The 13,482-nt window shown below is 64.4% G+C and overlaps 1 protein-coding gene across 1 annotated transcript; it reads left to right on the forward strand.

The window, feature by feature from the left end:
- The first annotated feature begins 735 nt into the window (after window positions 1–735).
- AIRE (autoimmune regulator) lies at window positions 736–13,086 on the forward strand. Its single transcript, XM_065875929.1, has 17 exons — window positions 736–860; window positions 1,144–1,316; window positions 2,750–2,924; window positions 3,292–3,559; window positions 4,093–4,267; window positions 4,511–4,666; window positions 5,034–5,108; window positions 5,657–5,770; window positions 6,580–6,725; window positions 6,897–6,977; window positions 7,584–7,699; window positions 8,717–8,816; window positions 9,387–9,569; window positions 10,159–10,280; window positions 10,417–10,513; window positions 11,864–11,932; window positions 13,006–13,086. The coding sequence occupies exons 1-17, from the start codon at window positions 736–738 to the stop codon at window positions 13,084–13,086; spliced, it is 2,256 nt and encodes a 751-aa protein (XP_065732001.1).
- Window positions 13,087–13,482: the final 396 nt, after the last annotated feature.

Here is a 13,482-nt window from a genome sequence, read left to right on the forward strand (position 1 = left end):
CTGAGGGCATTCTAACTCAGGATTTCTGACCCCTGGGACCCCAGCCCTTTTTGGGGAGCCACAGAGACTGAAGCCCCCATCTGGGGCAAAAGGAGAAGACTGTAGTGTCCAGGCTTCCTTGAGGGGCCAAGGCCAGCAGCCGAGGGACAGGACCCCCTCCTGTTCCCACCCTGCCACTGGGCCCTCCTCCTTCCTGACATCTGGGCATATCTCTCAGGGAGCATTTCCTCCTCCTGGCAAGCTGGGAGTGCCTGACATGACCTGGGCAGCAAAGGAGTGTCCTATATGCTGAGAGCATGCACCTGGACACCATCCATCCAAGGCCATTTACTAGCTGTGTGACTTTGGTCAAGTTCCTTAACCTCTCTGTGCCTCAATCTCCCTATCTGTAGAATGGGGATGATAATAATGTTGAACGAACAGGGTGGTTCTGGGATTAAGTAAGGGCAATTGCAAAGTACTCAGAACAGTGCCTAGTGTGCAGTGGGGCTGGTGTGTCTCATACGTAGCATCACTGCACTGCAGGAGAAGCTCCTGTGCTCGCTCCCTTGCAGGTGAGGACAGAGGCTCAGAGACTCACTACTGACGGGTGGGCAAGTTGCTGGGCTGCTCGCTGTCTGGAGAAGGAGCTGAGGCTCAGCCCCGAAGGCAGTGACCTGGCTGAAGGCAGTGCCGGCCCTCGAGGGGCCCCTCTCGCCTCCACACACCCTGGGCCGCTCCAGGTAAGGGGCTGCTATGGAAACCCCCGGCGTAGTGGAAAGTCCGAAACTCTACAGGAGCCTGTTTGCTAATCTCCAAGCCAGAGCCTGGGTGACACCCGAAGCAGTCAGGCCAGCCTCACGACAGAGGCACCTGCAAGGGTATCAGGGCTTTAAACAGTGAAGTGAAGACTTTGCTCTTCTTGGCAGTTTTTAATTTCCCTTGAACCGTTGGCCTGTGACTAAAGCGTTCCCTAGGGACCACCCAGCCCCCCCCAGGGAGAAAATGCACTGGGTGCAGAGTGGCGCTGGAGGAGCACGATGCTGTGGGCCAGTCACCTCAAGGCCACAAACACCGCTCCCTGGCATCTGGGTGCTCCTGTGTGTGAAATTTGGGGTCACGCAGGACAGGCAGGAAAGACCCCCAAGCCCCACATCTCCACAGCTGCACCCACGGCACTGGAGCCTGTGGGCTCGGCGCCCTGGAGGTGGGCAGTGCCAGGGCCCTGCTCCTGATTCAGTCCCCAGAACATTCTACAGGAGAGCTAGCCCAAGAGCTCCATGCTCAGGTCCTGGCCCTGGAGATGACAGTGCCCTCAGCCCTCACCACCGCCCCCTGTGCCGGCCCCAGGCTGATGGAGCTCACGTCTCCACCTCCAACACCGCTGCCCCAGGCTTGGAGCAGCCCGAGGCCCAGAACTGAGCCGTCAGGGGCCCGGGCCTGGAGGTGGGGACACAAAGGCTGGGCTCCCAGGTCAGGAGAGGACTCACAGTGCCCCACCCCGGACTCCCACCTCAGTGTAAAACATGAGGGCCGACGCATGCAAGAAGTCTCGGTGACAGCCCCGTCTCATCGGTCACGAGTCCTTCCCCCTGCCCCGTGTGGCCGGTCCCAGCCCCGTGCTGGCCCTGACCCCAGGCTTCCTGGAGCCCCCACCCACCCTCCAGCCCCGTCCCCAGGCGCCCAGCTTCTCTCCCTAACACAACCTGGCCAGACAGCTTCCTCCAAAAGTCCTCCCAACTCTACAGGCTGACCACAGGGATGGTCCTTCCCACTGTGTCTTGTATCCCTGCCCCCTAACCAGACCATGCTGTCTGGGCCCCCGAGAGCTCAGCATCCCTGGACGCCCCAGTCCACTGCCCCTGCCCACGAGTTGCCTGGGATGCTGTTCCCATCTTGTGGACTTAGGGACCCCTGCTGCGACCCTCCAGGAAGCCTTCCCTACTTCCCCCCGGAAGCTTCTGTCCCCCAGCCTCTGTCCCCCACCTAGGAAGACTCCTGGGGCGCCCCTTCCTGGGCTGTGAGCCACACAAAGACAGAGGTTCCCATGGCCCATACACAGGCATGTCTGTCCATGGGGCCAGCTGCCTTCTAGAAGCCTTACTTTCTAACACACCTGGAGGAAGTAGAAGGTGGGTATCAGCTGGGGACTCCCAGTGGAGTGTGTTCATTTTAAAAATGAGAGGACTGGACGCAACCTAAATGCCCACTGGCAGGTGAATGGATAAAGGAGACGTGGCGCATATACACAGTGGAATGTTACTCAACCATGGAAAGGAACGGAACTGGGTCATTTGCAGAGATGTGGACCGACCTAGAGACTGTCATACAGAGTGAAGTAGGTCAGAAAGAGAAAAACAAATATCGTGTATTAACTCATATATGTGGAATCTAGAAAAATGGTACAGATGAACCTGTGTTTGCAAAGTGGAAATAGAGACACAGACGTAGAGAATAAACGTATGGGCACCAAGGGGGGAAAGGGAGGGTGGGATGAATTGGGAGATTGGGATTGACATATATATACTACTATGTATAAAATAGATAACTAATGAGAACCCGCTGTATAGCACAGGGAACTCCACTTCGCTGTACGGTAGAAACTAACACGACACTGTAAAACAACTATAGCCCAATAATTAAAAAATGAACAAACAGACAAAAAATGAGAGGACTGAAGGCCAAGGAAGGAAAGCCACTCGCCCAGCATCGCCAGCCTCCAGGCAATGCCCAGCTCTGAACCCACTGACATGCACTCGTCATACCCCAGGTCCTCCGTCAGGTGGGTACCTCCTACAGCCCCAGGCTTGGGACCCTGAGCAGCTGCTGCGACGGTGGCAGCGGTGCCCACTCCCCGAGCAGCCCCGTGGAGGCTTCCCGCGCTGCCTCTCCCAGCTGCTGGGGCACCTGGGCAGCCCCTGCTCGTGTCTGACACTGCACCCCAGGTGAGGTGAAGACACCTGTCCTGCTTTTCCCCATTTGAAGAGGGCCCTGTGGGATGCTGGCTGGAACCGCATTTTGGGAATTGAGTCCAGAGGCTTCTTTAAAAAGGAAAGAAAAGCCAGCAGCCTGCTGACGGGTGCACAAGGGGGCTGGCAGGTGGCTGGGACTATCTAGCACTCGGGTTACAGGGAAGTTTCCGTTCCTGCCCCTGAGGAAGCTCCCTGGGCCCTGATTGGCTCGGGCTGAGCGGCTTTTGCTCTCTCCAAGGAGAGCCCGGTATAATAGAGACCAGGGCTGTGAGCTCAGACCCGCGGAGGCCAGAGGAAGCGCCTGGGGCTCCCTCTTCCCGGGCCAGGCGTGACCACCCAGGTGCCCGTCGGCGCAGGGGGCGCGCCAGGGCCAGGAGGCTGACACGGTCCAGACACCCAACAAGTCCAGCGGCACCCCGAGGCCGCGGGAACCCCAGTCCCGTGTCCCCGACCCTGCAATGATGGGCGAGGCCCGGGCCGGTGGGGACCCGGCGCTGCGCCGCCTCCTGAGGCTGAACCGCACGGAGATAGCCATGGCCGTGGACAGCGCCTTCCCGCTGCTGCACGCGCTGGTCGACCACGACGTGGTCCCCGAGGACAAATTCCAGGTGGGCCCCTATCCAGACCAGCGACCCAGCAACACGCCCCAGCCTTCCCCACGCCCGCGCCCAGGAGCTGGCAAGGTCGCGGAAGACCCGTTCCAGAGGGACCCTCCCCAGCCCCAGCCCCTCCCCACTCTCCCGCCCCCAAGCCCCTCCCCGCCCCCAAGCCCCAGCACCAGGGTAAGGTCCCTGCCGCTAACCCGCAGCCTGCCCCACGTGCCACCCGCCAGCGGAGCGAATGGTCTCCAAGGCAAGTTCCGGTGCCCCCCCCCAGATCCCCAAAGCCCCCTCCCAGCCCTCCCCTAGCCTCCCTCCAAGTTGAGCCCAGTCTCCTAAGATGAATTCCAGGTGGCCCCCCCACCTCACCCCAGCACCCCCCTGCCATCCCCATACCTGCCCCAAGCCAAGGGGATGGACACAGGTGCCCAAGTCTCCAGCGGCCTCCTCGGGGTCAGCATTTGCCCTCTGGTCCTGCAGTGGAGGTGGCAGGAAGGGGGGTACCCGGGAAGGGCAGGGCCCCCATTCCCGCTTTGCTTCAGGAGACGCTGCGTCTGAAGGAGAAGGAGGGCTGCCCACAGGCCTTCCACGCGCTCCTCTCGTGGCTCCTGACCCAGGACACAGCCATCATCCTGGACTTCTGGAGGGTCCTCTTCAAGGACTACAACCTGGAGAGATACACCCGGCTGCAGCCCATCCTAGACAGCTTCCCCAAAGGTGGGGGGCACTGGGGGCTGGGGTCCCGGCCGGCTCAGCCTCCCTCACTGGGGCTGGCAGCAGGAGTCATCCTCTGAGCCCCAGTTGGACTGTGAGAGGGGAGGCGTGGGGCTGTTTAGGGAGCCCCAGACATCACCTAGACCATCTTGGCTTCTAAGAGCAAAGAGCTGAGGCCTCACCTGCCTGAACGGGGCGTCAGTTCTGGGCTTGAAGCTCAGCCTCCGGCCCTGCACACGCCCGCAGATGTGGACCTCAGCCAGCCCCGGAAGGGGAGGAGGCCCCCAGCTGGCCCCAAGGCCACCGTGCTGCTGCCCAGGCCTCCCACCAAGAGGAAGGCCCTGGAGGAACCGAGGGCCACCCCGCCGGCAGCTCTGTCCCCGAGGGGCACCTCCAGCCCAGGTACCCAGCTTGAGGAGCCGGTGGGCTCACAGATCCCCTCACGGAGCCCTACACCCCCTGACCACGCCCCCTCCCCGACCTGGTCCGGGAACATCTGTCCCTCCTGCTTGGCCCAGAGTCAGCCTGGCAGAGGTCCCTCTGGGGACTTGGACGGACACCCTGTATGAGCCCCGCAGCCCTTGTTGATCCCCGGGCCCTGTGAGTAGGCAGGTGGGTGTACTTCCTGTCTCCTGATGTGGACACCAGAGCCCGGTAAAGCAAGGGGACACACCAGAGTCCGGGAGACCCCACCTGGCACTCTCCCACCTGTGCCCTGGCCTTGGCCCAGCAGCAGGAGGAGGGCCAGGCTGTCCCTGCTGCCCGACAGGCTCCCAAGTCAAGGCCAAGCCCTCCAAGAAGTCAGAGAGCAACGCAGAGCCACAGCGCCTCCCGCTGGGCAACGGTGAGCCAGGCCCCAGGTCTGGGGGTCAGGGGTCTGTCTTGGGAGCTGGGACCATGCTGGCCTGGGGTCACCCCACCTATGCCCCTCTGAGTGCCCCATCCTTCAGGGCCAGCTCCGACCCTGCTTCCTCCAGAGAATAGCCCCTGGCCCTTGGCCAGATGCAACCTGGGACCTGGAGACCTCCCATGGGCCCCTGGTGCCGGCCTGAGGGCAGGCTCTGGGGACCCTGCCTCCCTCCCAGCCCAGCCCAGGGCCACATCCCAGCGTCTCTGTTCAGTCCCGCCAGCTGGGTTCAGACGGCTCGTACACCACACACCAGACCACACCACATACGTGTACACGCACACACACACGCACTCCATGGCCCGTCTCTGCACTTACATGTGAGCTGTCTGTCTGTCTGTGGAGGGGCTGGACCCCCTCCCCGGCCTGCCCTGTGTGGAAAGAAGGAAGGATTCTGCTGCCCAGACGCCCCGCACTCCCCACTGCCCATGCTCAGGAGCCGTCGTCCCAACAGGTGACCCCCCATTTGGTGCTCCTTTCCCCAGGAATTCAGACCATGTCCGCTTCAGTCCAGAGAGCCATGGCCGTGTCATCTGGGGACGTCCCAGGAGCCCGCGGGGCCGTGGAGGGGATCCTCATCCAGCAGGTGTTTGAGGCAGGTAGACGGCGCTGGGAAGGGGCTGCCAGGGGATCCACGTCCCCGCTCAGCTCCCCGGTGGCTCCAGAGCATGGACGAGGCAGCCCCTACTCCCTGCAGTGGGTCTGCCGTCTCTGGAGCGGATGCTCTGGGCAGGGCTTGGGGAACTCCTGGACTCTCAGCTGGACAACCTGCGGCCCCAGCCCCGCCCGCCCCGTCCTTGCAGCTCCTCCTTCCTCCACCCCCTGTACTGCATACCCTCTGGGGATGCCGAGGACCCTGGGAGCTGCTGCGGGCTCCAGCCTCACCCACCAGGGATGGTCCCAAGGATCCCTACAGTAGTTTCCTAGGGCTGTTATGATGAGTTGCCACAAAAGGGGTGGCTTAAAGCACCAGCAACACCAAAATCAAGGCGTGGGCGGGGCCGGGCTTGCTCCCTCAGAGGCTCTAGGGCAGAGGCTTCTCTGCTTCCTCCAGCTCATGGCAACCCCCATGCCCCGGCTTGTAGTCACATCACTCCAGCTCCTCGCCACAGAGCCTCCTCCCTGTGTCTCTCTGCGTCCTCTTGTCTTCTCATAAGGATGCTGTCCTTGGACTTCGGTCCAGTGCAAGCCCATCTTAACATCTACAAAGACCCTACTTGCGAATAAGGCTGCATTCCAAGACTCCGAGTGGACGAGAATTTGGGAGACGTGCTTCCCCCCAGCAGAGAATCCCTGCTGTGTTCAGGACCCTGGGCCCAGAGCTGACTGGAGTGGGGTTTGTGGGGGAGGAACAGCCAGCTGTAGAGCCTCCCTGCCAGGCCCCGCCCCCCGACCCGTCTCCTCCCAGGTGGCTCCAAGAAGTGCATCCAGGTTGGGGGGGAGTTTTACACTCCCAGCAAGTTTGAAGACCCCAGTGGGGCAAAGAACAAGACCCGAAGCGGCAGCAGCCTGAAGACGCTGGTCCGAGCCAAGGGGACCCAGGCTCCTGTCCCTGTAAGCGCTGCTGGGACCGCCCCTGGGGAGGCCTGGCCCTCGGCCCCCTCCCCCAGCACCCGGGGCAGCAGCATCATGTCACCTCCGGTGGGGAGCTCTGCTGGGGCTGGGGACTGCCCCTCCCGCCCGAATGCCTCCCCTGCTGGTGACCCTCTCTCTTCTCCCTGGCAGGGTGGAGGCGATTCGAGGGCAGGCCAGCGGGACAGGGCCCCGGGCCCCCCTGCCCTCCCCAGTGAGCCCCAGATGCACCAGGTAACGCTCAGAGCACCCCCAGGATCCTGAGGGCGGGGCCTCCTGCCGATTTGCCGCTTGTCCAGGGCAGTCACTCCAGGGACTGGAGGACAGAGGTCTAAGCTTCTGTTCACAGGGTGGAGCACTTTATTTTTAATAGCATTTTTTTCTGATAATATGCAATTGTAAAAATTCACATAAGTTAGAGCACGTGAGTCCTCCCAGGCTCTTAAAAGCACAGCGTTTGGTCCGGCTGCCAGCTGTCCCACGCCTCACAGTTGGGCCCTTGGTATGGCTGTGTCCCCTGCTAGGAGCCAGGAACCCAAGCATCACATACGCCCTTGGGCTCCCAGCACCGTTTCTGCCAGGGATCCCGACACCCCCGCCAGGCGCTGTGCTGGCCCCCGGGGAACGAGGAAATGAGAAGGACTCAAGCCTGCCCCCAGGAGCTCCTGGGCCAGCAGGTGTTCGGGGCTAGAGTCTCAGAGGTGGGGGGGCCTTGGGGAGCCCTGGGGAGCAGGCAGTCAGGGCGGGATTCCAGCAGGGAGCCGGCGAGGGGCGTCTCTCGGGGAGGGCGCTGCCCCATCCCGGGTCCTCCCGACGCTGCGTGTCTCTCACCTGTGCCAGAAGAACGAGGATGAATGTGCGGCGTGCAGGGATGGCGGGGAGCTCCTCTGCTGCGACGGCTGCCCCCGCGCCTTCCACCTGGCCTGCCTGACGCCCCCGCTCCACCAGATCCCCAGGTGGGCCCGGCCCCGCCCAGCCTCCTCACTGGCCAGCCCTGAGTGGGAGGCCGCCCAGCAGTGTCTCCACTCCAGGGATGGGCAGTGAGGCCAGCCTGGGAGGGGGCCTTGGCTCAGGTCACCGGGCGGTGGGGCTGGGGCCCGGGATCCTCCCACCCACGTCCCCGCGTGGCCGCGCTGTCCCCCGCAGCCTGGCCAGCAGGCCCCTGAGGCCCAAGGCAAGGGACGGCCGTCCCGTCCCATCTCGTCCCATCTCCCCCAGCCCAGAGCGCCACAAGCAGCTGACCAGCGGCACTAAGCAGGGTCTGACTCCAAGTCGGGCTGGGGGGCACAGAGGCCACAGAGCTGCCCCCCAAGGGCCGGTGGGGGCACAGGCTAGGTCCAGCGCAAGGCCCCCTGCCCTGGCCCCCTGGGACAGCGCTGTCCGCTACCAGCAGCTTCCGCAGGTCAGGGCGGCCTGGGTGCAGGGCGGAGCGCTGGGTGGGCATTCTCGCCCCGACCCTGCCCCGCTCACCACACGACCTTGACCAGGTCACATCTCTGGCCGGGTCATCCCTCAGCTCTGCTCAATGCTGCCCGCCTTCCATTCTCTTCCTTCCTGCCCTTGACCGGCCCCTGTTCTACTGGGCACCGTCCCCCCGTGGAATCGAGGGAGGCCAGCCTAGGGAGGCCCCGCCTGCAAGGCAGGGCCCGTGAGAGCCAGGCACAGGCCCAGGCCGCTGCAGGTTCGCGGGTGTCGGGAATTCTTGGTGCTCATCCGAGAAGCACTCGGGGGACGTGCCAGGCTGGCGAGGGCCGCCCCAGCAGGCTTAGCTACCCCAGCATCCCGGGCTCTCCCGCTCACCGGCCGGGCAGGCCCTTCCCCCGTGGCTCTGCCTGTTCCCCTTAGTTTCCCCATTGGGGAATGGAAAGGGTGACCTGGAGAAGCCCTCAGGTCTCCCCTGTGTTGCGGGCTTGGGAGTTCACTGTCCCCTCTGCCTCGCCCTGCGTGTCTCTGGCCGGTGACAACGCGACCAGTGGGACCTGGAGGTGCTCCAGCTGCCTCCAGGGAAGAGCCCAGCGGGACCTGCCCCAGGCTGAGGAGCCCCGGCCCCAGGAGCCGCCTGCAGAGACCCCGGTACACACAGGCCCACTCCCAGGCCCTCTGTCCGTCGGCTGCCTCCTGGCCACTCCTGTGGGTCGGGCCTGCCCCAGCCAGAGAGCCACGTGCCTCCCACCCTGGCCTGGCCCCATCAATTCCACTTTCTCCTGTGGGACCGGGCGCACAGGCCACCGGGAAGCGGCCCTTACAACCGCGCCGCTTCTCAGTCCTCTGCTTTGGGGGCCTTCAGCTCTATCAGCCCAACACAGGGGACGCACTTCGACCACCAATAACATTCTCCAAAAATGTTTTAAGTGTTCTGTTACCGCAAAGTCACAACGGATACGATGCGTGCCCCAGCATATGCCGAGTGTGTAGTCCGACAGCCCGTGAGGGCCATGGGGCCCCGCCTTTAGATGGGGAAAGGGTCAGGGAACTTGCCGGGACCACAGAGCCGGGAACGGCACCCGGGCCTTTCCCACCCAATGTGGTGCTCTTCCCCACGACGCCAGCCCCCGGTTCCCAGGGCCCCAGCGGTCACTAACTCCTGGATGGTGCTGGGCAAGTCCCCTGCAACACCTCTGAGAACTGACCCTCCGGTTCCAGGTCCTCCTGGCACTGAGGTCAGCTGGAGAGGAGGCCAGGGGACCGCCCAGCGAGCGCCCCGCTGGAATGGATGTTGCGGTCACCTACAAGCACCTGCTGGCCTCACCTCCTGCAGCCCCCCCGCTTGTGCTGGACCCCTCGGCCCTGCACCCCCTGTTGTGTGTGGGCCCTGAGGGGCAGCAGGTGAGCAGGGTGCTGGGGTCAGGGTGGCTGTCTTCAGGGAGCTCAGGGTCTACAGGGGCAGCCAGGTGAGCCTGAAACAGGACAGTGACAGGCGGGGGTAAGGAGGTAGGATTCAGATGGAGGTTAGGGGTGGGGACTGCGGGGAGGGCGGGCGGAGGAGGCTGGAGGGAGGCCCAGGGGCTCTTGGGGTTGCTAGATTACCCAGAACGAGGTGCGGGCTCTGCGGGGGAGGGTGAAGGGAAGGGGGCTGCTGGAGGGATTCCAGAGGACGCGACCTCTCTCCGCACTCTCGAAAGCCCCCTCACAAGGGCAGGACGATAAAGCGGGTAGAGTTCGCAGCCCCAGGTCTCGCAGGCCCTCCTGCCTCCTCTGGAACGGATGCCTTTCTGGGTTCCCTTGACTAGCCCCGCAGGGGGTCCGGGCCCACCAAGGGGGACAGAGACGGGACACCTAGTTTCGCCAAGCTGCAGCCCAAAGGTGCTGGGGCGCCCTTGACCTCTCTAGGCCTGGATCCCGAAACCTCGGACTCGCCCCCCACCCCGTGCGCCCCTCCCCGGCCCCCGGTCACCCCGCCGTGGTCCGTCTGCAGGGCCTGGCGCCCGGCGCGAGGTGCGGGGTGTGCGGGGACGGCGCGGACGCGCTTCGGTGCTCACACTGCTCCGCGGCCTTCCACTGGCGCTGCCACTTCCCCGCCGGCGCTGCCCGGCCCGGGTGAGTGCGGGGCCGGCACCGGGAGGGGGAGGGGGAGGGCCGGCGACCCCCAACGGCTTTAAGATTCCGGGGCGCAGAGGGCACTCCCAGCCCTGCCCCAGCCCCGGCAGCCTGCAGCCTCTCCTCCGCTCGCCAGGGCCGCCGTGCGCTGCAAATCCTGCTCCGGAGACCCCGCCCCGGCCCCCGGGGAGGGGGCGCCCGCCGCGAGTCCCGCCCTGAGCCCCGCCCGCCCGGCTCCCGGGACCCTCAAGCTCATCGCCAAAGCCGCCGCCGCCGGCCCTGGGGCGCAGGTGAGGGGGGATCCCGCATCTCCAGGGGAGGCCCCGGCCCGGGCGCCAGCTTCGCGGGTGTGCACCAAACCTGACCATGTGTTTATTCTGTACATACGATATATTTGTTTAAATCGACTCCCGTCTGATAACTTAAATCTGCAGAGAAAGGCAACCCTCCCAAGCCACAGTGGCTATGCAGCCGCCGGTTGGGGTTGGTTGCAGGCCCAGAGCTCCGCTAACCCCGCAGCTGCTCTGGCCCCTTCCGCACCCCCCGGAGTGCCCCGTGCAGGGAGCGCCATCCTCGTCCTCGCGGTGGGGCGGGGCAGGGGAGAGCGGAAGGAGAGACGTGTGACTCCACCCGTGTGACTCCACCCGTGTCATCTCGCCTCCAATCCTCCAGCAGCCTTGGGCCCTGGGACCTTGGGGAGGAGGGACTAGCCTCCCTGAACCTTCACTTCCCAGGGCTCCCTCAGAGCCAGGGAGCCCTGTGTGTCTCCTGCCCAGAGGCCTGCAGAAGGTGGCGCATCTGCCCCGACTGCCCGCAGCAGGGGCCTTCCTGACCACACCCCTGCCCCTGAGGAATCCTCGGGGGCCCGGGGTGGTGATGTTCTACCCCCGTCCATGGTCCATCCTACCTCCCAGTCCCGCCTCGTAATCCCCTGCACGCACGATGGGTGACAGGGCACCCCAGGTGCTGGGCACAAGAGGGCTCACACCTACTGGCGTTCCGCTCCTTCTGGAAGCCTCTCTCCGGATCCCCAGCACGCTGCACTGTGTGTGCCAAGCCCTCACCCAGGGCTGGTGGCATCAAGGGCTGGAGAAGGTCCCGAGATTTGGCTGATCTGAGCTACAAACTGGACGATTGCATGTGGTTCCACTTAGCATGGCCTCGCTCCGCCTAGCCTGCGAGCCAGGGGGAGTGTGCCACGTCCCCAGCTCTGGCCCTCGCCCCTCAGGGGCACGGTTGGCCCCGCAGGCTTGTTGGGTGGCTGAAGGGTGGCTGTGGGACCAGGCTCTTTCCTGTCTGGGCCTCACGTTTCCCATCGGTGACAGGGTCCCTTCCAGCTGGTCCTTGCCCCAGAGGGGTGGCAGGGACCTGGCCAGGCAGCCCCGAGCTCGCCCGCGCCCACTCTGCCTCCAGAGCCGGGTGTTAGAATTCAGTTCCCGGGGTCCCGCCTGGAGAAGCGCGCAGCACCCCACTGCCCTGGCGCGGACACTGCTGCTGCCTCTGTAGGGAGTCCTGCTGCTGTGGGGGTGAGCCCGGCAGGGGTGCAGAAGGTGGCTTGACCTCCTCCCTGTTCTGGGTTCCAGGCGGGGGACGATTCTGCTGTTCATGAGCCAGTTCTGCACAGGGATGACCTGGAGTCCCTCCTGAGTGAGGTAACACGTCACCTGGCTGGGGCCACACCCGTCCCCCTCTGCCTCCGCCTCCGCGGCCTCTGAAGCAGTCAGCTCCCAGGCCACGGGAGCAGCTGGAGGCCCCCGTTCTGGGAACGCTGGACACCACAGGCCCACGTCACCCCAGATGGCGCTGGCCCCTCCACGCACAAACGAGCCAGAGCGGGCCCCAAGCTGCTCCCCTTTCTAGCTGCCCTGGAGGTCCCGGGGCCTGGACCCTGGAGAGCTGGTGGCTGCAGGAACCAGCGCCGGGGCCACTGAAGCCTGATGTAGAGGCCGTGACTTTCCCTGGGGCTAGGCACTCTGGGACCACGCCCCCTTGCACATCCCTCCCTCCCCCTCCTCAACCCAGGCCCCTCCACCCGATGATGAACAGCTAGAATCACTGGGAAGAAAAGGTGGCTTTTAGAAAAGGTTAAAGTCCTCCAGCCACCCCCAGACCCCAGGTGGCTAGTACGTGTCCTCAGGGGCCTGGCGTGGCACCTTGGGGATCCCAGCTGACCACGGGGGCCCTGCCTTGGGTGGTGGGCCAAGCACGGGCAGGTCCCAGACACTGAGGCTGTCTTTAGAGGCCCCGAGAGGGCCAGGGGTGACCCGAGTGCCAATATAGGTGGGCAGAGTGGGGCAGATTCACAAGCCCCTGTGGAGCAGGTCACCCCCGTTCTGTTGGAATATCAGGCATTCCCACGGCGCCTCCAGTCCCGCTGGAGCGTCAGGCTCTGCGCAGAGCTGGGCAGAGTGAGGGAAGGAGCTGGCCCTGCCGAGACATCCGGGAAGAGGCCACCAGTTGACAGAACAGCTGTGGTGGCTGTGCCTGGGTTTACGGGAAGCTCAGAGGAGTGTGGGATGAGGCGTGCCCCCGGCCGAAGTCTGGTGGGGCCTGGGGCCTGTTTCCGCATCTCTGTATAGGAGGGCTGGGTTGGATGGCACCTTCCCACCACGATGTTTATGACTCAGGTGGCCCTGGAGGCCAGGGCAGGCCGGATGTGGGCCGGGCAGGCACACCTGTGCCCCGAGGTTCTGGCCCAAGCCCCGCTCTCTGCTCTGTCGTGCAGCACTCCTTCGACGGCATCCTGCAGTGGGCCATCCAGAGCATGTCCCGCCCGGTGGCCGAGGCGCCCACCTTCCCCTGTTAATCCAGGACCCCTGCCTTCAGGCAGTGTGGGAGGAGGCGGGCAGGCACCTGAGGACGCTGCCAGCGCCGAAGCAGACCTCATACGCACGGCCACTGGCTTGGAAAGGGACCGAGGGGGAGGTTAGGACCAGGCACTGAGACGTTGCGAGTGCCGTCAACAGCCAGCTTGTCAGCAGCTGTGCCTATGGCGGCACAAAGCCGTCATGTGCGCTGAAATTAAAGTCACCTCAGTGGGTTCGACATGCTCTCCAGTACAGTGTGCTTGTTTTGGGGCGGCGGGGGGGGGGTCTGTTCCCCTGTGTTTCTGGTGCCCGCCGTGTAGGCTGAGCTGGCTGTAACAGGAAGAGAATGCCCGGAGCAGGAGTCCCTCTGCTCCACCCTCTGCTGGAGCCCCCAG

This window comes from Phocoena phocoena, chromosome 4, assembly GCF_963924675.1.
Source record: "Phocoena phocoena chromosome 4, mPhoPho1.1, whole genome shotgun sequence".
NCBI lineage: Eukaryota > Metazoa > Chordata > Mammalia > Artiodactyla > Phocoenidae > Phocoena > Phocoena phocoena.